The 20,935-nt window shown below is 42.1% G+C and overlaps 1 protein-coding gene across 1 annotated transcript in view; it reads right to left on the bottom strand.

The window, feature by feature from the left end:
• Positions 1-20,935, bottom strand: part of CLIP1 (CAP-Gly domain containing linker protein 1) — a 121,718-nt gene that overhangs the window by 5,711 nt on the left and 95,072 nt on the right. The window contains 1 exon segment of the mRNA XM_060170421.1: positions 5,822-5,874. Within this exon segment, the coding sequence (XP_060026404.1) occupies positions 5,822-5,874 (53 nt within the window).

Consider the following 20,935-nt stretch of genomic DNA (forward strand, 5'->3'; position numbering starts at 1 on the left):
TAGCTAATTTACAGGGATAAAGTATCACGGGGAAGTTTTACAGGGGGTTAAGGCTATTACGCTTGCAGAATGTTACTTGAAATTTTACTTACTGTGAGGGGAGAAAAAGTTTACCTATGCAGAGACATGCCAGAATCTGCATATCATTGTATCCGTATGAATTTAAAGAAACAAGTTAATAACTTTGGAAGACGCAGAATTAAAAAACAAGACTGTTGCACCCCCAAAGAATTACTTTAAAAATCTAACCCCCCCAGATGAATTCTGTTACTTCTTGAATAAATCATTACCAAGCAATACCAACAATTAAAATACACACATGCAAAGCGATTATACAGATGTCATGCAGAGCAGTTTTATGCTGGAAGTATCGATTGGTTCTCACTAATTTCAGTAACTTTCAGCAAGTTCCAAGAGTGTGTTTTGGAGATCTTCTGGGCCAAAACAGTAGCAGAGATTATTACCACTATTCAAACGGAAGGATTATTACTTTTCGTCCATAGACTCTGAAGAGGACAGACATTAAGTTGCTCATAGAAATCAAAGGTAATGACATAAAGGCTAGAACGGAAATGTGAAGATGGATTTCCAGGTGTAGAATGGAAGCCAAGGGGCATCTGGAGGGAGAAGGTCAGCACACGGGATGTATGTTCTCAGGCCGACCCAGCATTTGGTTATCAGCACAGGGATGGGGACCGGGCTTTCCAGGAGACGAGAACATTTATCTTGGAGTCAGGGGAGTGGGAAAAGAAAGGGAAAGATGAAGGGAAGACAGGGGAAGAGGGCAAGACACAATGGAGACAACCCCAGAGGGCAGGCTACTATGTGTTTATAAATGTGTGAGTGTATTTAAATTTTTGTGGTGAAAATTCAAACGTGCCAAGGTCACGAAAGCCAAGGAAAGACTGAGGAGCTGTCACAGATGGGACAACTAAATGCACTGTGGTCCCCTAGACTGGATCCTGGGAGAGAAAAAAAGACATGAATGGAAAAATTGGGGAAATATGAACAACGTCTAGAGGCTGGCTAAGAGTACTGGACCAATGTTATTCTCTTAGTTTGGATCAAAGGACCAGGGGATGTAAGATGTGCCCGTGAGGGGAAGCTGGGTGAAGGGAATGTGGGACCTCCAGGTACGACCTTTGCAGCTCTTCTGGAAACCTCAGATTTTGAAATAATAAGTTTTTAAAAAATGACATGCAGTGTGAAACAAGAGGAAAAAAGACCTTGTATCACAAAAATATTTGGGGAAAACACAGCTGGAGAAAAATTTCCTGGCCAGCCCTCAGGCCATACAACCTACTCATTTGCATCCACGTAGATAATCATCAGTGAGAGTTCATGGCTTAAACCACAACAAACCAAATTACTCCCGGTTCTATTAGAAGTAACTGGGTGAATGCAGAGCATGTAGTGGTTCAGTATGTCTTCGAACCAACTGGAGGGATTGGAAACTGAGGCCCAGGTTAGAAATGGCAGAATGTCTGTCTGGTTAGTGAGACCCAAGATATCCGGCACACGAATTACAGAATTCTCATGGTTTATGGTAAACTGAAATTCTATTCTACACAAAGATGAAAAATATAAGTGTTGTATTTATCTCATTGTGTGGCTTACACTTCCACCCCAGAATAAGTAGTAAGAAAAGAATCTGAGACTTACAGAAAATGTCTTGAATTCAACACCCAAGCATTATATGAACACTTGGTGCTGTTAAATTACTAACTGCATAACACCTCGCTAGGAAATAGGATCCTGTTTAAGTAAAAACAACAACAACAACAAACAAACAAAACCCCAAAGATTTAAGTGAAAGGAATGTACACAGGCATTTTTTCCACCTGGGAAGTAAATATCTGATTTTATCCAAAGATTCAATAACTCTTGGGCTCTTTACGTTTCTATTAAACTTATTTGGTAGTTCACTCTATTATAAAAACCATTTCAAGAGATTCACTGTAAATCCAACTCAAATTTGAAAGATGCGATTTTAAATGCTTTTACTGAGAAATACCAGGATTTGGGGGTTAACGGATTTAGATTCTTCTGTAATCAGGACTCTAGTTAGTCAAGCTCTCACAGGTTCTTCGTGTTAGGGAGGGATGAGGCCGTCATCAGCCGGCAGAAGGAAAAAGGAGCAGGTATCTTTGCTTATCGCCACACACGTCCACCCTCTAAGTGAGGCTGCTTTCTAAGAAGATGGCAAGCAGATGTTTCTCATACAAAAGTTGTCAAAAGATGCGTGGTTAAAAAAGGGATCTGACTTGTGATGTGTACACCAACTGAAGGGACAAATAGACCCTGGCAGCTCATCTTTGTGACAGGTCTTCAATGTTAGCATCTTAGGTGATTTCTAAGCCCAAATCCCACCGTGCAAACCAAGAGGGGCTAAATTAAACCATTTATGCCAGCATCACTGACACCTGAGTCACACATCGCATTGACAGTAAGGCCTGTGTTACTTTAAAGCCATGCTGGCCCCAGTGACTTGGCGTTACTAAAAGTATCAAGAAGGGAAGATAAACGTAACATGAAAGAAGGGTTATAGGGGCCAGAAATCTTTCCCCCAAGGGAACATATTACCCAGATTCTTTCCTTACTACTTACATAAGAAAGAAATTCCAGTAATGAAGCAAATACCTTAAAGTGTTACTGGGCAAGCTTTAAAAATGCAAGATAACAAGAACCAAATATTAGGAACATGAAGAGAACTGCAAATGCAGTTAAGGAGAACTCAATTTGCACTGAAGTTCTGTGCTGTATATAGATATAAAAAAGATATGTGTGCGTGTGTGTGTATGTATATACTGCTGAGAATATTTTACAAAACAAAAGCAAGACACAGAGGGACAAAGGCAGCCAAAAAATATATACAACAATTTTGTTTACTAAAAATATATGAAATTTATTTATTATAACGTGGATAGACTTTCTTTAGTCTTACCATTAAAGACACACAGATATAGCAAAGGAAGCAAGAGTAGGAAAGGGAAAAGAGAGGGGTGAAATGAGCATCGATCAGTAGCGCAAGCTTGGAGACAGTCAGACAGTTAGCAACCCACAGTGAGCTGAATGAGCTGGAGTGGCAGTGACCTCTTCAGGACTGGTGGACAGGGACCATCGGCCAGTTTTCCTTCCTGACAGGAATCTTGCCTTGACACACACAGAATTAATCCTGACTCTACAAGTCCACAGCTAAGATGATGGCTCTGGAGTTCCTTCTAGGACATCAAAAAGCCTAGAGAAGGGAGGGGAGCCAAACAGGTTCCCAAATCTGCTGTAGGCTCTCTGGCCAGAGGGACACACGTCTCTACTTCCATCCATTACAGCGGTCAAGGTTGGCTCTGCTTTATCTACCAGACGTGTTGGAACCTGTTCTGAAAGAGGTTTCCCTAACTTGGAGACCACTTTCCCAAAGAAATAATTACATTTTTAAGCTAAGAGAAAAATTTATACTACGTGTTGCTTGCAATTCGATGCTAGATAGCAAAAAGACAAAGTACAAAAGGGTGATACTAATTTCTTAACGATAAGTAGTTTCACCCTACATCAGGAGTAAGTACTGCACTTCAACAGAATGAACAACAGTTTGAATGAAGCAATCATATACTATGTTGACTGTGTATGTTCAGTTCTCACCTCTAAATTAAACTGTTGGCTAAGATCTCGGTTCTTGCATGAACCACTACATTTCAAATATCTTCATGATTTAAGTACTTTCCAGATTCTTAAATTAAGAAAGTATCCAATTCTTTTTAGTACTCTATGCTACAGGTACTTAACTATTACACACATAGACCTACATACGAATCCTTTACCAAACTGACCTTCAGAAGCTATTTAAGGCCCCCAAAATATTAGCTAAAATATCTTTACATTCAGAGTTCTGAAAGAGACATAACTTTCCATGAGGATTAATTAACAATTTGATTAAAAAACAGTTCTAAATATAAGAAACTAAGTTTTAACATTTTTCACTCCCAGAAAAATTATCATCTTTATCTGCGTTTATTGATTAAGAGTAATAATTATCCAGGACCTAAAATGGGAGCAGGGTGAGATAAGAAGAGAGGAATGGACAAGTACCCAAATTTGTTCTATCTTTTTAAGCCGTGAAAAAAGTCACATGTCTAATCACATTTTGAGAGGCATGTAATTTAGTCAAAGTCACATGAAAAGGACTGACAAAGCAATAGCATCTTTATTTTTAAAAGAGATTAAGAAGTAAACATAAATAGATGTACAGTGAGAAAAGAGCCCTTGTAAACATCTGAAGTCCTGGGCCTGTGTCTGCATCTGAGCTCTTGGCCAAGTTGCCTAACTTGGGGGGTTTTAGTTTCATCATTTTTCAATGCAAGCCCCACCATATATTTCAGTGGTTTGTTTAGAGATATGAGAAATTTGTGAATTTCAAGGGCTACATAAATGCAAAGGGATTACATCAGTACTCACACCAGCCTGTTTCTATTCATTCCCTTGTCAGAATGCCTCAGGAATAAGTGCTATCAATTTGTTCACACACCCTTGACAACTGCATACATGGGGTTCTTTTTAAAGAAACAAAGCCTTATTCATGGAAAATTAAATATCCCAAGGCCCCCATGGGGGGCGGGGGGGGGAGCTGTGCTTGTACCTGGGCCCCAGGTTAAGGCACGGCAGGCCAGTCACCGCAGCTCATAGGCACTGGGCGAACACCTGGCTGGACCGGGGATGTGGCAGTCATGAAACACACATGCATTCTGATGTGAAACTTTAAAGAACAATGAGTCTAAGGATGTCTTAAAAACAGAAAGGAGGAAGGCACCCCTGAACTGAGGCCTAATTTCCTTTAGAAGGTAGCTTATGGAACCCAAATATCTTTGTGGGCTAAATAAAGCCCTCGACTCTGAAGCAGCCGCCATGCTGGCAGGAGGGACAAATGTCAGCATAAACGCATGCGTCAGTGGTCAGTAAGGGAGACTTCCTCTGCTCTGACAAGTAAGAATAAAATGCTCTGCAAGACCATGAAGGAATTCTTTTTCTTTTCTATTTCATTTTCTTATTATTTTTTAATTGAGGTATAGAAGAATTCTTGATTATACTATTCCTAAAGGTTTATTTTTCTTTTTGTAATTAATAAGACAAAAAACGCCTGTCACTGTTGGGATGTACTCTACAGCAAACCACGGTACAGGCTGTGGCTCTTAGCAACAGTATACACTATGCCTACTTGGCATGCAGAGTAAAGCAGAGAATTTCTCTAGACACAAACTACACATTTTATAAAAGCAGACAGAGACCGTCAGAAAGCATAAGCACCAGGCTTCTACGTGATGACTCCTGGGGGCCCGTTTATCCTTACTCCAAAGTACTGGAAGCTTCCATGTGAACAGCATTCGATCATCATCAAAGAATAACAAATAACAAAGCTCTTTTTAAGAAAGTTAGTAGAAACATTTAAAATGTTTCCCATTATTACTGAGAAAATGAAAGTTTTATATAACTGAATTTATTTGCAGATTAGGTAACATTATAGCACTTTAGTTACTGAAACTAGGAGGCAAACAGTGTAATACGAGACAACCTAATTTAGAACATTTCTGGACAAACGCAACTGAACGTGGCTTAAAAATCGAACTATTCTTTCAGTAATTCATACTGAAACTCTTACAAATTTGTCAATTATGAGTACCAAACGATCACGATGCAATTTTCTGAATATAAGAAGGTCGTATGTTTTCTACAAGTCACTGTACACAGCGTGTTCTAACATTTTCCTTATTAAACACACACACACACACACACACACACACAAAACAATATATAAGAAAAGAGAGCCTACCTCTTTTTCATTTCTAACAACTGATTATTGAGCACAGATCTCTCTTCTTCCAGCTGGGAAAAAAAACACACACACAACAAAAAGGTCAGTTCATAACAGACAGGCCAGTTTCTCATCCCCCAGGTCACATTCCCATGCTCCAGGACCGCTAAAGCAAAGGGCTTTCCTCAGAGGCAGTGAAAAAGGACCAAGTGTACATCAGGGACCTGAGAGTTAAACTATTAAACAATACCATGTACATGCCATATCTTAGACATTCAATAAATGTTTCCTTCATTTGTTAGACGAATGAGTGAAAACTTCACTATTAACATTCTGGTTCCTTTACTGAAACAAAAGGAGTCAAAGGTCACTAACTTGTGTAGGGCTAGGAACAGGTAATTTATTCTACACGGGCCTTATCTTATGCCTGCTATATCCAGGCATTTCTTTCTCACCTATAAAATAAGAAAGTTACAGAAGAATTTCCAGTGGCCCTTTAGTTCTAAAATTCTGTTATTCTATTAAGGATAAAAAACAAGAGATTCAGCTAGTCAATCTTGTGAGAAAAGATTCACCTCTACCCACAATCTGTACCACATACAGTTTAGCCACATACAGTACCAATTTTAACTCACACTGTTAATAAAACAAAGAGGTGACAAAAGCTCTTACATGGTTTTTTGGAATCAAAGGATAACACCAAAGACTACGTAATGGTTTCCAACCATTTGGGAGTGGCAGAATTTAAGTCACTAATTCACAATAAGTAGTCGTGGTCTCGTTTCTGATTATGTGTCAGTTATGTACATGCTTCGCTATAAAGGTCTTTTATACTTTAAAAGTTCTTAAATATAAACATGTATGTTTTGAACATAAGTTTATCAAGAAATCTATAGAGGTTAACACACAGTTTTTTTCCACTGTAGACTCTCTCCTTTCCTAGTCCATTAAGATAAATGCTTTTGCTGCATGAGTAATTCACAGATATATTTAGAAATTTGTAAAGAGTAAAAGGAAGGAAAAACAGTGGGAGGCAAACTTTAAAGGAATGAAACAAGAGGGAGAACATCTGGAGAGTGGGATGTGGAGACGAGAGGGGCTCTCATTTTTTTCTTTTGTACCCTTTTATATGGTTTATATTTATTTTTTAAACAAGGAAGCTGTTTAACTTTTATAGTTAAAAAAATTTTAAAAGAAATAAACAAGACTGGGAAATGACTACAATGAAGATATAAATGGGGCTTCCCTGGTGGCGCAGCGGTTGAGCGTCCGCCCGCCGATGCAGGGAACGCAGGTTCGTGCCCCGGTCCGGGAAGATCCCACATGCCGCGGAGCGGCTGGGCCCGTGAGCCATGGCCGCTGAGCCTGCGCGTCCGGAGCCTGTGCTCCGCAACGGGAGAGGCCACAACAGTGAGAGGCCCGCGTACCGCAAAAAAAAAAAAAAAAAAAAAAGATATAAATGGATAAATGACATGGCAGATAATTCACAACAGGGAAAATACAAATAATTAATAAACACTTGGAAAATCATTCAACACTGCAAAGAATAAGTATGCAGAGATGCTCCCCATTTCTTGGAGGCTGAATTTCTTGTTCCTGAATTTCCACAGAACAGATGTTTAGGATACTTATTGTACTGATTCTTCATAGGAAATAATGTTTTTTTCTGTTTCTGGTCCAGGATCCAATCCAGGATAACAAGCTTCATTTAGTAGTCAAATTTCTTTAGCCTGTCTAGTTCCTCATTCTTTCCTTGTCTTTTGTGACCTTGACTTTTTTTTTTTTTTTTTTTCGGCTGCAGCTTGTGGGATTTTAGTTCCCTGACCAGGGATTAAACAAGGGCCTTCAGCAATGAGAGCTCGGAGTCCTAACCACTGGACCGCCAGGGAATTCCCTGACCTTGATAGTTTTTTTTGACCTTGACATTTTTGAAGAGCACAGAGGCGAGTAGAATGTCCGTCAATTTGGATTCACCTGATATTCCCACGTGAGTAGAGTCAGACTGTGCACTTTTTGGCAGAAACACCACAGAAGTGATCCCATGTCCTTCTCAGTGTGTGATATTAAGAGGCACACAATGTCGATTTTCGGTGAGGATAACTTCAATCACTTGGCTAAAGAAGAATCTTCCATGTTTCTCCACTGTAAAAATACTACTATTTTGTGGAGAGATACTCTGAAACTATGTAAACATTCTGTTCCTTAACAAAATTTCACCCACTGGTTTTAGCACCAACTGATGACTCTTGCCGAAATAATTACCACGATGGATACCAAACAGTGATTTTCTAATTCCATCATTTCACATTCTTACCAGTTGGCATTTTACCATAAGGAAGAGCTTTCCTTTTTTTTTTTAGAAAGGCATTCCTATCTATCTATCTTTCTGTCTATCTATCTATCTATTTATGGCTGTGTCGGGTATTCGTTGCTGCCCACGGGCTTTCTCTAGTTGCGGCGAGCAGAGGCTACTCTTCGTTGTGGTGCGTGGGCTTCTCATTGCAGTGGCTTCTCTTGTTGTGCAGCACGGGCTCTAGGCGCACGGGCTTCAGTAGTTGTGGCTCGCGGGCTCTAGAGCGCAGCCTCAGTAGTTGTGGCGCATTGGCTTACCTGCTCCGCGGCATGTGGGACCTTCCCAGACCAGGGATTGAACCGTGTTCTCTGCACTGGCAGGCGGATTCTTAATTACTGCACCACCAGAGAAGTCCCAGGAAGGGCTTTCATTTTTCCCTCATTTACTTATTTATATCTGTTTCCATGGCATATTTATATATCATGGTTTCTTATTTTATTCAATAGGCTATAATCCATTACTATCATTATTTCTTTTTTTTCATTCATTATTTCTTTTGATGCTCAAATTATCTCAGATTTGGCCAGAGGAAGCCCCTCCAACATGGTTCTGATAGGTTTCTGACTAATCCCCAGTTCTTTAAGCACTTCCTTGCTTCTTGGTACACAAGATATTCCAGGCTCATCTTGTAGTCTTTCTGTCTCAGCCCTGGAATCAGCCATTTCTCTGAGGACCTTTTAGTAGGGAAGAGTATTTAGAAACCAAAATCTAGGTAGTTAGGTATGCTCATTGATATTGGAGTGTTACTACTTCTAAGCCCTGTCAGTGGACTTGACCAAAATTTGAAACTTCTGCTCTTCAAAAGACACTGTTAAGAAAGTGTAATGAGAATACAGACTGAGAGAAAACACCTGCAAAACTCAATCTGATCAAGGACTTGTATCCAGAACATATTAAGAGCTCTTACAACTTAATAATACACAGACTACAAACCAAACCTTAAAATGGGCAAAAGATCTGAACAGACACTTGACCAAAGAAGCAGCTCAAAATCATTAGCCATCAAGGAAACGCAAATTAAAACTACACCTGAGATACTTGGGTTATCACTTCTAGTTTCATGTCATTGTGGTCAGAGAACGTACTTTGCAGGATATGATGAGACTTGTTTTATGGCCTAGCATATGGTCTACCCTGGAGAACGTTACACGTGCACTTGAGGAGAATGTGTCTTCTACTATTGTTGAATGGAGTGATCTAAAGATGACTGTTAGGCTTAGCTGATGTTCAAGTCTTCTACTTCCTTGTGGATCTTCTGTCTAGTTGTTCTATCCATTACTCAAATAGAATACTGAAATCTCCAACTATTATTGCTGAATTATCTATTTCATCCTTTAATTCTGTCAGTTTTTGCTTTCTGTATTTTAGGGCTCTGCCATTAGTTGCATATATATTTGTAATTGTATATTCTTGAGGGATTGATCTTTTTACCATTATAAAATTTCTTCCTCTGTTTCTAGTAACAATTTTTTTTTTTTCGGTACGCGGGCCTCTCTCTGTTGCGGCCTCTCCCGTTGCGGAGCACAGGCTCCGGACGCGCAGGCTCAGCGGCGACAGCTCATGGGCCTAGCAGCTCCGTGGCATGTGGGATCTTCCCAGACCGGGACACGAACCCGTGTCCCCTGCATCGGCAGGCGGACTCTCAACCACTGCGCCACCAGGGAAGCCCCGATGATGCTTTTTAAAAATTAATTCTGCCGATGTCTGCATTTTAATCAGTGTTTAACTCACTTACATTTAATGTTATTATGCATAAGGTTACATACTTTTTTTTTCAATTAATAGTTTATTTTTTTAAAGAAGTTTCAGGTTCACAGCAAAATCAAACAAAAGGTACAGAGATTTCCCATAACTCCGTGTCCGCACACATGTACAACCTTCTCCACTATCAACATCCCACAGGACAGCGGTGCATGTTACAATCAGTGACACATCATTACCACCCAAATTTCCATAGTTTACATTAGGTTCACTCTTGGTGTTGTATATCCTACGAGTTTTGACAAATGGAGAAAGACATGTATCCACCATTGTAGTATTGTACAGAATAGTTTCACTGCCCTAAAGACCCTTGGTACTCTGCCTATTCATCACTCCCTCCCCCTTTTGCCCCTCACAACCACTATATTTTTGTCCCCATAGTTTTGTCTTTTCCAGAATGCCATATCTTTGGAACCATACAGTATGTTGCCTTTACAAATTGGCTTCTTTCACTCTGTAATATGCATTTAAAGTTCCTCCATCTATTTTCATGGCTTGATAGGTCATTTCATTTTGGTGCTGAGTAATATTCCATCATCTGGATGTACTTCAGTTTATTTATCCACTCACCTATTGAAGGACATCTTGGTTGCTTCCAAGTTTTTGGCAATTGTGATTAACTCTGCTGTAAACATCCATGCACAGGATTTTGTGTGGACATAGATTTTCAGTTCATTTGGGTAAATACCAAGGAGCCCAATTACTGGATCATATGGTTAGAGTATGTTTAGTGTTGTAAGAAACTGCTGAGCTGTCTTCCAAAGCAGCTGCACCGTTCTGCATTCCCAGCCGGGGATGAGAATTTCTGTTGCGCCACGTCTTCATCAGCATTTGGTGTTACCAGAGTTTTGGATTCTGGCCATTCTAACAGGTGTGTAGTATGATCTCACTGTTTACTGATAATTCCCTAATGACATCTGATACTGAGCACCTTTTCATATGCTTACTTGCCATCTACATGTCTTATCTGGTGAGGTGTCTGTCAAGGTCTTTTGTCCATTTTTTAATTGCGCTCTTCATTTTCTTGTTCTTTAGTCTTACAAGTTCTTTGTATATTTTGGCCGACCGTCCTTCATTACATGTGTCTTTTGTAAAAATTTTCTCCCGGTCAGCAGCTTGTCTTCTCATTCTTTTCACGTTGTTTTTCACAGAGTAGAAGTTTTTAATTTTAAGAAAGTTCAGTTTATCAATTCTTTCTTTCACGATCATGTCTTTGGGGTTGTATCTAAAAAGTCGCCTCCATACTCAAGGCCATCTAGGTTTTCCCGTTATTTTCTAAGAGTTTTATAGTTATTCACTTAACATTTAGGTCTATGATCCATCTTGACTTAATTTTTATAAAGGGCATAACACCTGTGTCTTTTGGGATGTGGGTATCCACCTGCTCCAGCACCATTTGCTGAAAAGGTGATCTTTGCTCCACTGTATTTCCCTTCCTCCTTTGTCAAAGATCAACTGTCTATATTTATGTGGGTCTAGTTCTGAGCGCTCGATTCTGTTCCACTGATCCACTTGTCTACCCTCTTGCTGTACTTGATTATCGCAGCTTTATACTACGTCTGGAGGTTGGGTAGTGTCAATCCTTCAACTTCGCTCTTCTTTAATACTGAGTTATTTGGGGTCTTTTTGCCTCTCCATACAAACTTTAGAATCAGTTTGTCGATATCCATAAAATAACTTGCTGGGATTTTGATTGGGATTGTGTTAAATCTACAGATCGTGTTGGTAAGAACCAACACCTTGACAATATTGAGTCTATCTGTGAACATGGAATATCTCTCCATTTATTTAGCTCTTTGCTTTTGTTCATTAAAGTTTTGTAGTTTTCCTCAGATGGACCTGGTACATACTTTGTGAGATTTTTACCTACGTATTTCATTTTGGGGGCTGCTTACGTAAATGGTATTATGTTTTCAATTTCAAATTTCACTTGTTCATTGCTTTGACATAAGAAAATGACTGACTCTTGTACACTGAACCTTGTATCCTGCAGCCTTGCTATAATCACTTACTAGTTCCAGGAGTCTGTCATTCTTTTGGATTTTCTATGTCACGTGATCTGTAAACAAAGAGTTTTACTTTTTCCTCCCCAATATGTATACCTTTTATTTCCTTTTCTTACTGCATTGGCAAGGACTAGGAGTACAATGTTGAAAAGCAGTGGTGAGAGGGGACATCCTTGCTTTGTTTCTTATCTTAGAAAGAAAGCTTTGAGCTTCTCACCATTAAGTACGATGTCAGCAGTAGTTTTTGTAGGTATTATTTATGAGGTTGATGAAGTTCCCCTCTATTCCTAGTTGGCCGACAGATTTTATCACAATGGGTGTTAGCTTTTTCAAATGCTTCTTCTGTATCTACTGATATGATCTTGTGGCTTCTCTTCCTCAGTCTGTTGATGTGATAGATTACATTATTTGATTTTCAAGTGCTGAACCCAGCCTTGCATCTCTGGGATAAATCCTACTTGGTCGTGGAATTGTATACTGTGCTCCAGAAATGGAGGAGACAGCGGTGAACAAAACAGAAAACTGCTGCTCCTCCCTCAGTCAAGTGGTCTGACTGAGCCTACAAAAGCAGGAGTATGTGTAACGGTTCCAAACATCAGCACATCCTTCACTTCACACAAGCTAGTATTTTTCTTCACACAAGCTAGCAATTTGTTTTAAATCTATCATTCCTCCTTTTAAACATTGTTGGGTTTAATTTGCTAATATTTTGTTGTTACATACTATTTTGATTCCACTTACGTTACCTACTAGAAAAGGCAAAACTATAGCACCATAAAAGAGAGAAATGGTTTTCAGGGATTGGGAAGTGATTGACTATAAAAGGAGCATGAGAGAAATTCTGCGGGTGAAGGAAATCTTGATTTTGGGGTAAATTATATGACTATATACATATATGTCAAAACTCATCACACCATATACCTATGAAGGGTGAATTTTATGTAAACTATACCTTTTTTTAATACCTTTTTCTTTTTTATAAATTTATTATTTATGTTTTGGCAGCGTTGGGTCTTTGTTGCTGTGCGCAGGCTTTCTCTACTTGCAGCGAGCGGGGGCTACTCTTTGCTGCAGTGTGCGGGCTTCTCATTGCGGTGGCTTCTCTTGTTGCAGAGCACAGGCTCTAGGCACGCGGGCTTCAGTAGTTGTGGCACGCGGGCTTCAGTAGTTGTGGCTCCTGGGCTCTAGAGTGCAGGCTCAGTAGTTGTGGCGCACAGGCTTAGTTGCTCCACGGCATGTGGGATCTTCCCGGACCAGGACTCGAACCCGTGTCCCCTGCATTGGCTGGCGGATTCTTAACCACTGCACCACCAGGGAGGCCCATAAATTATACCTTAATAAATATAACTTCAGGGGAAAAGGCGAGTTTGAGTAGTGTATACAATATTGCTTTTGTAAAAAACAAACTATATGTATATGCTGTTACACACATTAAGAGAAGTATGGAAAGGTACACCCAACCATTTATAATGTTGCCTCCATGAAACAACAATGGGAGGAGTAATAACTTTGAAATGGTATGTATTTGTATTGTTTCATGTTACAAACACGTACGATTATTTTTAATTTTAAAATAACATTACAGGGCTTCCCTGGTGGCGCAGTGGTTGAGAATCTGCCTGCCAATGCAGGGGACACGGGTTCGAGCGCTGGTCTGGGAGGATCCCACGTGCCGCGGAGCAACTGGGCCCGTGAGCCACAATTACTGAGCCTGCGCGTCTGGAGCCCGTGCTCCGCAACAAGAGAGGCCGTGATGGTGAGAGGCCCGCGCACCGCGATGAAGGGTGGCCCCCGCTTGCCACAACTAGAGAAAGCCCTCGCACAGAAACAAAGACCCAACTCAGCCATAAGTAAATAAATAAAGCAAACTGTCAACAAGTAAAAATAAACAAACACTATAAAATAACATTACAATTTAAAAGGAATAGGGAATTCCCTGGCGGTCCAGTGGTTAGGACTCGGCGCTTTCACTGCCGTGGGCCCCGGGTTCAATCCCTTGTTGGGAACAAAGATCCCGCAAACCACGCAGCATGGCCAAAAAAAAAAAAAAAATGGGGGGGGCGAGTTTTATTTTTTAGAGGTACAAAGATATTTACAGATAAAATGACAGTATTCTAGGATTTGCTTCAAATTAATCTATGATGGGGTGGCGGGTGAGTGAGAGTAGAATTGAAGCAAGAGTGACTGGGACTTCCCTGGCGCCCCAGTGGTTAAGACTCCTCGCTTCCACAGCAGGGGGTGCGGGTTCAATCCCTGGTCTGGGAACTAAGATCCCTCAGGCTGCGCGGCCAAGAAAACAAAAAAAACCAGAAAGAAACAAGAGTGACCAAGAGTCGACTGCCTTTGGAGTGGGGTACATGGGGATTCACTGTTCTGCTCACTCTGCTTCTGTGCGTGTTTGAAACTTTCTGTAATAAAAGGCTGAAGAAAAGCGAGGGTTATTTTACAGAAAAATATTAAGAAGATAACATTACGGTGAAGACAGTATACAAGTGACCGTGATTTGGGGAACACAGGACCAGAAAATCTCAAACAGCTGATCTAGCCACAAAACTGTTTTATAATACAATAAACATGGTGGGTAATTTGTTTTCAATCTATCACTTAAGAAAAATACTAGCTTGTGTGAAGTGAAGGATGTGCTGAAGTTCGGAACCATTACACAGTCAGACCACTCGACGGAGGGAGGACGGGCAGTTTTCTGTTTTGTTCACCACTGTCTCCTCCATTTCTGGAGCACGGGCAGGCACACAGTAGGCACTCAGTAACCACGTGTCGCGTAAACGACTGGGTCAGAGAGCCGGTAAGCTGGTGCTCTCCTCGGGTGTGGGTTGGCAGTGACACCGAGGAACCAGGGTTCTCACAGGAGGAACTCTCTGCTCGGCCAGTCTGAGCGAGCTGGCACTCAGCTGCTGCTTTTCTCGCCGACTTCCCCAGGGAAGTGGTTCATGTGTGGGCGACTTCAGCCTCTTCTCTGAGCAAGTGTTCTGAGGTCCAAAATAGCGGCGCTACCTTGACAGCACAAGACACATCCCCATCCCGTGTCTGCGGATTTCTAGTCTCGCCTCCCACACAGACTCCTGCTCTTGGAAGTGGCGAAGGTAACGGGGAGGGAGGAGAGGAGGATTTGGTCAATTCTGTGGACAAGCCCTTTCAGAGAAGAAACAATGAACGTTAGCTGTCTTGCCTCGCACACCCAGACACACTTCTCATGTACACAGAGCAAGAAGGACAGAGAGGGGAGAAAGAAGCAAATTTAATTTGACTTGAATTTAACAGGAGAAAGAAAAATCAAAGTAAATAAAAGAAAATGGCTGAGGGCAGAAAAATGTTCTTTACCACGAAGATATATTCCTTTCTAAGAACTCCCACTAGGCTTATACATTTATTTTGTAAAATTTTTAAGTAGAATATATTTTTTTAAAAACATAGATGTTAGTATCATTTTCTTAGATATAAGTTAATTTTAAATAATATCAAACATCACCCTGATATAAAAATGAGAAGGCTTGCATACTTCCACGTTCTTTTAACTCTGTCACCTCAAATTTTGTTAGTTATATTCTCTCTGTATATTTTTCTTTTTTCTCCTTTGTCTTTGATTTGTTTTCTTTTTGTCTTGCAAATGCTTTAAGCTTACCTTCACTAAATGATCAAAATTGACATCACCAATAATAGGATAAAGCAACATCACCTGCCTCTGGCCAGGAAATGGTAATCACTTATATAGTCTTCCTGCTAAAGATGGATAACCTAAATACCATCATGAGGAAACACCTGACAAACCCAAAATGAAGGATTTTATACAACATAACTGGCCTGTTTTCAAAAAAGTCAAGTCATAAAAGACAAAGGCAGAAGAACCATTCCAGATAAAGACAACTAAAGAGACCCGAGTCAATGAATGGAACGCATGATCCTGGACTAGATCCTGAATTGGGGGGAAAAAAACCCCCACAAAAACTATCGATACAAAGGATATCACCGACAACTGCCTACACAGGAATAGGACCCATACATTAGATAATAGTGTTCAACTTCCTGAATTTGACAGCTGCACTGTGGTTAGGTAAAAACAAATCCTTAGCCTACATGAGCATTCTGTGTTTTATTTTTACAACTTTTTGCAAAGCTTGAAATGATTTCCAAACAAAAAGTTAAAATCACAACTCTGTTCCTCATCTGTGATTCCCTAAACTGCTAGCTTAGCTGTCTATTAACCTGGATTTAGTGCTCACCTCCAGTCCCTTTGCCAGGCTTCTCCTGAGCTAGTAAGTCCTGTATATTGAGTCATGTCCTGCTTGGCCAAATTTGACCAGCAAGTAGCAGCTACTTTCCAGAAGGACTCATAGATGCTATAGCTTCTAAGTTCTTTCAAGTTTGGAAGCACCTGTCTTCTTACCTGAATAATAATCGCTTGGATATGATGTTCCTGATCATATTTTCTGTCCCTTAGGACTCTGGAAACAGTGCACTATGGGTTTTTTTGTTTTTTGTTTTCTGGCCTTGAATGCGGCTGCAGTGGGCTATTTTTTCTCCTTTTTATAAGGAATCTGCTTTTTCTGCCTGGGGACCTGAAGAATTCTCTGTATATTTTCAGAAACGTTCATTAGGTCCCTGTTTCTGATGTATTTACCAGTTCTGATATGGTGTGGTTTGGGTCTTCAATTTGTTTCCTTAACTCTTTCCTCTCTCTGTTCAGCTTGTGTCATTTTACCATCTTCTCTCTGAACAGTTGTTTTATTTACATCACTTAAGCTTTTATATAACACAAAGCAATATTTTACTCTGGGTAATGTTTTCTCATGACCTGAATCCCTCATCTCTCTTTGGATTCCTAGGTTCTTTTCTTTTCTTCTTTCCTCTTTTGGTACAGTATGGAGTCACTTGTTCATCTTACCCTGAGCTGCTCTACCTAGACCTTCTATTTGCTCACATGTAATGTAAATGAATTTTCCTTTATGCCCCTCCTACTTTATCTGAGACCTCCAAGCTACAACTGAAAAATCGGGCATTGCAGTCTATATATTTCTGTAGCCAGAGGGCCCTGGGGCAAGGGTGGGGAGAGTGCTGTCTGGGTGACTATATGATCTGCTGGAGGTGTCTCTCTGAGCTTTTCCCTTTAGTGTCCTGCATCTCAGTTACTGCATCAGAAAAGAGGCAACTCTATGCCTGAAGGAGTGTGTGCTCAGCTTCAGCTCCAGGCAGATATTACAAGTTGGCTCTTTCAACGTCTACTCTCACCTCCTCTGTTTCCTTCCCTTCCTGGAGGAATCCAGCCTCACTCGTGGTTGGAGGTGACACTATTACAGAGATCTGGACTGTCCTCTCCAAGTGAAAAGATAAACCAGGTGAAGAGGAGCCCTCTGCCTTTCCCCACTTGTCCTTCCGCCTGCTTCCTCCCGGAAAGTTTTGCAGTGCCTGGGGGTGTAAGAGCCACTGAGACCGAGAGGATGAAAACTATCTGCTGAGGAGAGCAGAGAGCGGGGGCAGGGTTCCCTGAGGACATTCTTGAGTGGCTGGACCCACGGGGACTACCTACCTGTGAACTTATCATCATTTGAGCAAAAACCCACCCATTCCCACCCACCCCTGTTTACTTAAGCCACCCTGTCGGCTAGACGGGCTATGGAAAATGACAACTAGCCGTTTGTCCTGCTCTGGTAGAGGGCTGGGTGACAGAAGCAGCGCTGGCCTCAAAGATTTTTCCCTGACTGCCTACTCACTTCTTCAGCCTAATTTCCTCCAAACTGGGTTGGGCAAGGGGATGGGGAGAATCAGAGGGAAATTTCTGGGGATTCTGCTATTGGTTTTCCTTTCCCTCACCACTGTGAACAGTTTCAAACAGAGTCACAGGACAATTTTGTTTCTTTTCTTGGTTGTCAGTTTCCACGTTTACAGCGTGAACCTGATTGGCTCTGCTGGATTTTCCTGACGGTGTTTTTAACAGGTGAAGAAGTGTGTTCACTTCACGAGGTGTGGCAGCGGGAGGGATTCTGTGGCCCAGCTTCACTCGGCCCTGCTCGCCCGGAGGCCGCCCCACCTCAACTCCAGATTAAAATCTGATGGCCCACGACACTACTTTTCCAAAACAAAACATGACAAGCTAAAAACAGCGTTTCCTTTCTAAACATTCAGGTCTGGGAATGCAGGTTTACTTAAAAGGCAGGCAGTGATTCATGGATCAATTTAGATGATAACCCCAGTTTTTTGTATACTGTATCTGTTATAACCTCTGTTAGGAAGAGGTGTTGATGAAATACAGTTACTGAGTCATCTCATATCTGTCCAGTTTCCATAAGCCAACTATGACCTCATTTTGCAAATAACCAGGGGAAAAACCAGCACTATTCCCATAGTGATACTTCAGTGTATCTGCAACCTCACAGAGGAGAATACATGTGAGGTTTGGGAATGATACATCAGACATTTCAAAACTGACTCCCCAAGGTGACTGTTTCTATAGAAGAACTCACATCATTCTGATTATTTTTAGTATTCTCTATGAGAAAAAGTAATGCTCTGCACGGTTTCCATTAATCTTGACACCACGTGACCCTGCCCGAATTCACTGTACAGTCCACCATCCACACATAGAGCAAATGTCCTGCTCCTGTGGTGACTGGCTTTTAGCAACCACAGCTCTGCAATGGAGCCAGGAAACTGGAAGTAAGTGGACTGGAAGAAAGCAGAAAGAGCAGTCACACAGTCTCCATATCTTACGCTGTAAAACGGGACCTGAGGGCCTGGCTAAAGATGAGATAGTCATTTCATCACCCGTTCACTCACTCATTCGTTAAACCTGCATGTCCTGCTCTAGGAGGCCCGAGCTGTGAGGGGAGAGAGCCTGAGTGGACCACACACCCGGCTCCGAGGGTCACGCGCAGAGAGCCGAGGAGACTGCGACCCGGACCGGGGAAGGAAGCAGCCACCTGCAGACGAGAGGTGACGACGCGGCACGGGCCTCCAGCGGTGAGGGACAGGGCACGAGTCGGGGGGAGGGGGAGAGACGGACAAGCAGACACGCAAACGGCCAGGGACGGGGTGCGGTGGGAGATGCAGGAGACACGTGAGGTGTGGAGGAAGCCAGGGGAGGAGCGTCGGAGCGTGGATGGTGGTGCGCACCGTCTACAGAGCGTGCAAGGAGCCATGCGCGCGCAGCCGCAGGGAAGCGACCGCTCAAGCCAGAGTCCTTGCCGGCGTGCACTGGGGAGGCAGGAAGCCGACTGCAAGGGACGGGGAAGGAAAGGGGAGTGAGAAATAAGGCAGAAAACAAACTTAAAAAGTTTGGAAGTAAAGATAAGCTGAGAAGATAGGGCTGCAAGCGTGAAGGGTGTGGCGAGATGCAGAAATGAGGAGGATCTCCCAACCCAGCGGAAGACCGGAAGGTGCAATGAGACGCAGCGGCTCCAGGCAGGGGTGGAGGCTTCAGGAGGGACGGGGGGCAGTCTGAGTGGAGAAAGAGACTGAGACACCTGAAGCAAACGGATACATGAAACGTGGTCGATCCCTTCAATAAAATGCGACTCGGCCACGAAAAGATGAAGTTCTGACACAGGCTGCAATGTGGACGAGCCTCGAAAACATTATCCTCAGTGAAGGAAGCCAGATGCAGATGGACACGTGCTGTACGATGTCATTTACGTGAAATACCCAGAATGAGCAAATCCACAGGCGCAAAAAAAACAGATTAGTGTTGCCAAGGGCTGGGAGGAGGGAGGGATGGGGAGTGGCTGCTTAAGTGGAGTTTCCTTTTGGGGTGATGAAGATGTTCCGCAACTAGACAGAGGTGATGGTCGCACAACACTGTGAATGGACTAAGTGCCACTGAATTGTACACTGTAAAATGAGTAAGACAGTACATTTTATGTTACGTGTATTTGAACACACACACACACACCGCGTGCATGCACACACACACACACACACATCCCCAAAACCAACCCAAAGCAGCATGAAACCAGTCAGGACATCAGGAAGGAAACAGTGTGAGAGCAAACCGTCAACAGCAATTATAATGACAATCTTCAAAACCACCAGTCATAAGAAAGGCTAAATTACGTGAGCTATTAGGTTGAACCATATGAAACTGCAGAACAACAGCTACTTCATACGTTCAGTCTCATACAGACTCTTTCAAAAGACGAGACACCCTACGCGACATTTTATGAAGATTTCTGTCACAGGCGATGCCAGATTAACTCCAACACTTCTGCTTCTCACAACCCTAACTGACCCTGGTTGTCACTCCCCTCCCCTCTTAAAATGAAAAACCCTCCTGGGTAAAGGGGACTTAGAGAGGAAAGGAGAGGGTCTGATGGGGCAGGCAACGAGGAGTGTGCACACGGGGCTCTGCTTCTGGCTTAGCCAGCTCCACCCTGGAGGGCTGCCAGCGAGCAGGTAAGCCCCACAACTGTTCAAACACTTCCTCCCGGGGGACATGGCACCCGCTTGCCAATCAAGGCAGACGAGGGTTTCTAAGAAAGCACAGAAGCTATCATCACTCTCCACGCCTTTGACCAACCTGTCCTGCTCACTGTTAGCCCTCTTAATTTCGGGACTCCTTCATCACCTTTTAAGGTGATAGAGAGAATGCTCTACAAAACCACTGTCACAGGGGAGCAGGGATTCTTTTATTTCAACAAATAATCTGACTTCCAAATGACATACAGGAAATGAAATAGCCCTCTTCATGAAGATGGCTTCTCAAGGAAATCAAAATCCTTAGCCCATATTCCCAGTGAGAGTCTTAAGATGCAGGATAGGATGTCCCTTGCACTCTAGTGGTTAAGACTCTGTGCTTCCACTGCAGGGGGCGTGGGTTCGATCCCTGGTCGGGGAACTAGGATCCCACATGCCACGCGGCGAGGCCAAAAAAAAAAAAAAAAAGATGCAGAACAGATTCTGGAATCTCGTGGGTTTTCTAAGCAAAATAAATATTTGAGGCAGAAAAAAGTAACAGTAGAACTGAAAGTATATTTTTATAGTACTGTTTGACCCCACCTACCCCAC

The sequence above is a fragment of the Lagenorhynchus albirostris genome, chromosome 14, assembly GCF_949774975.1.
Source record: "Lagenorhynchus albirostris chromosome 14, mLagAlb1.1, whole genome shotgun sequence".
NCBI classification, from domain to species: domain Eukaryota; kingdom Metazoa; phylum Chordata; class Mammalia; order Artiodactyla; family Delphinidae; genus Lagenorhynchus; species Lagenorhynchus albirostris.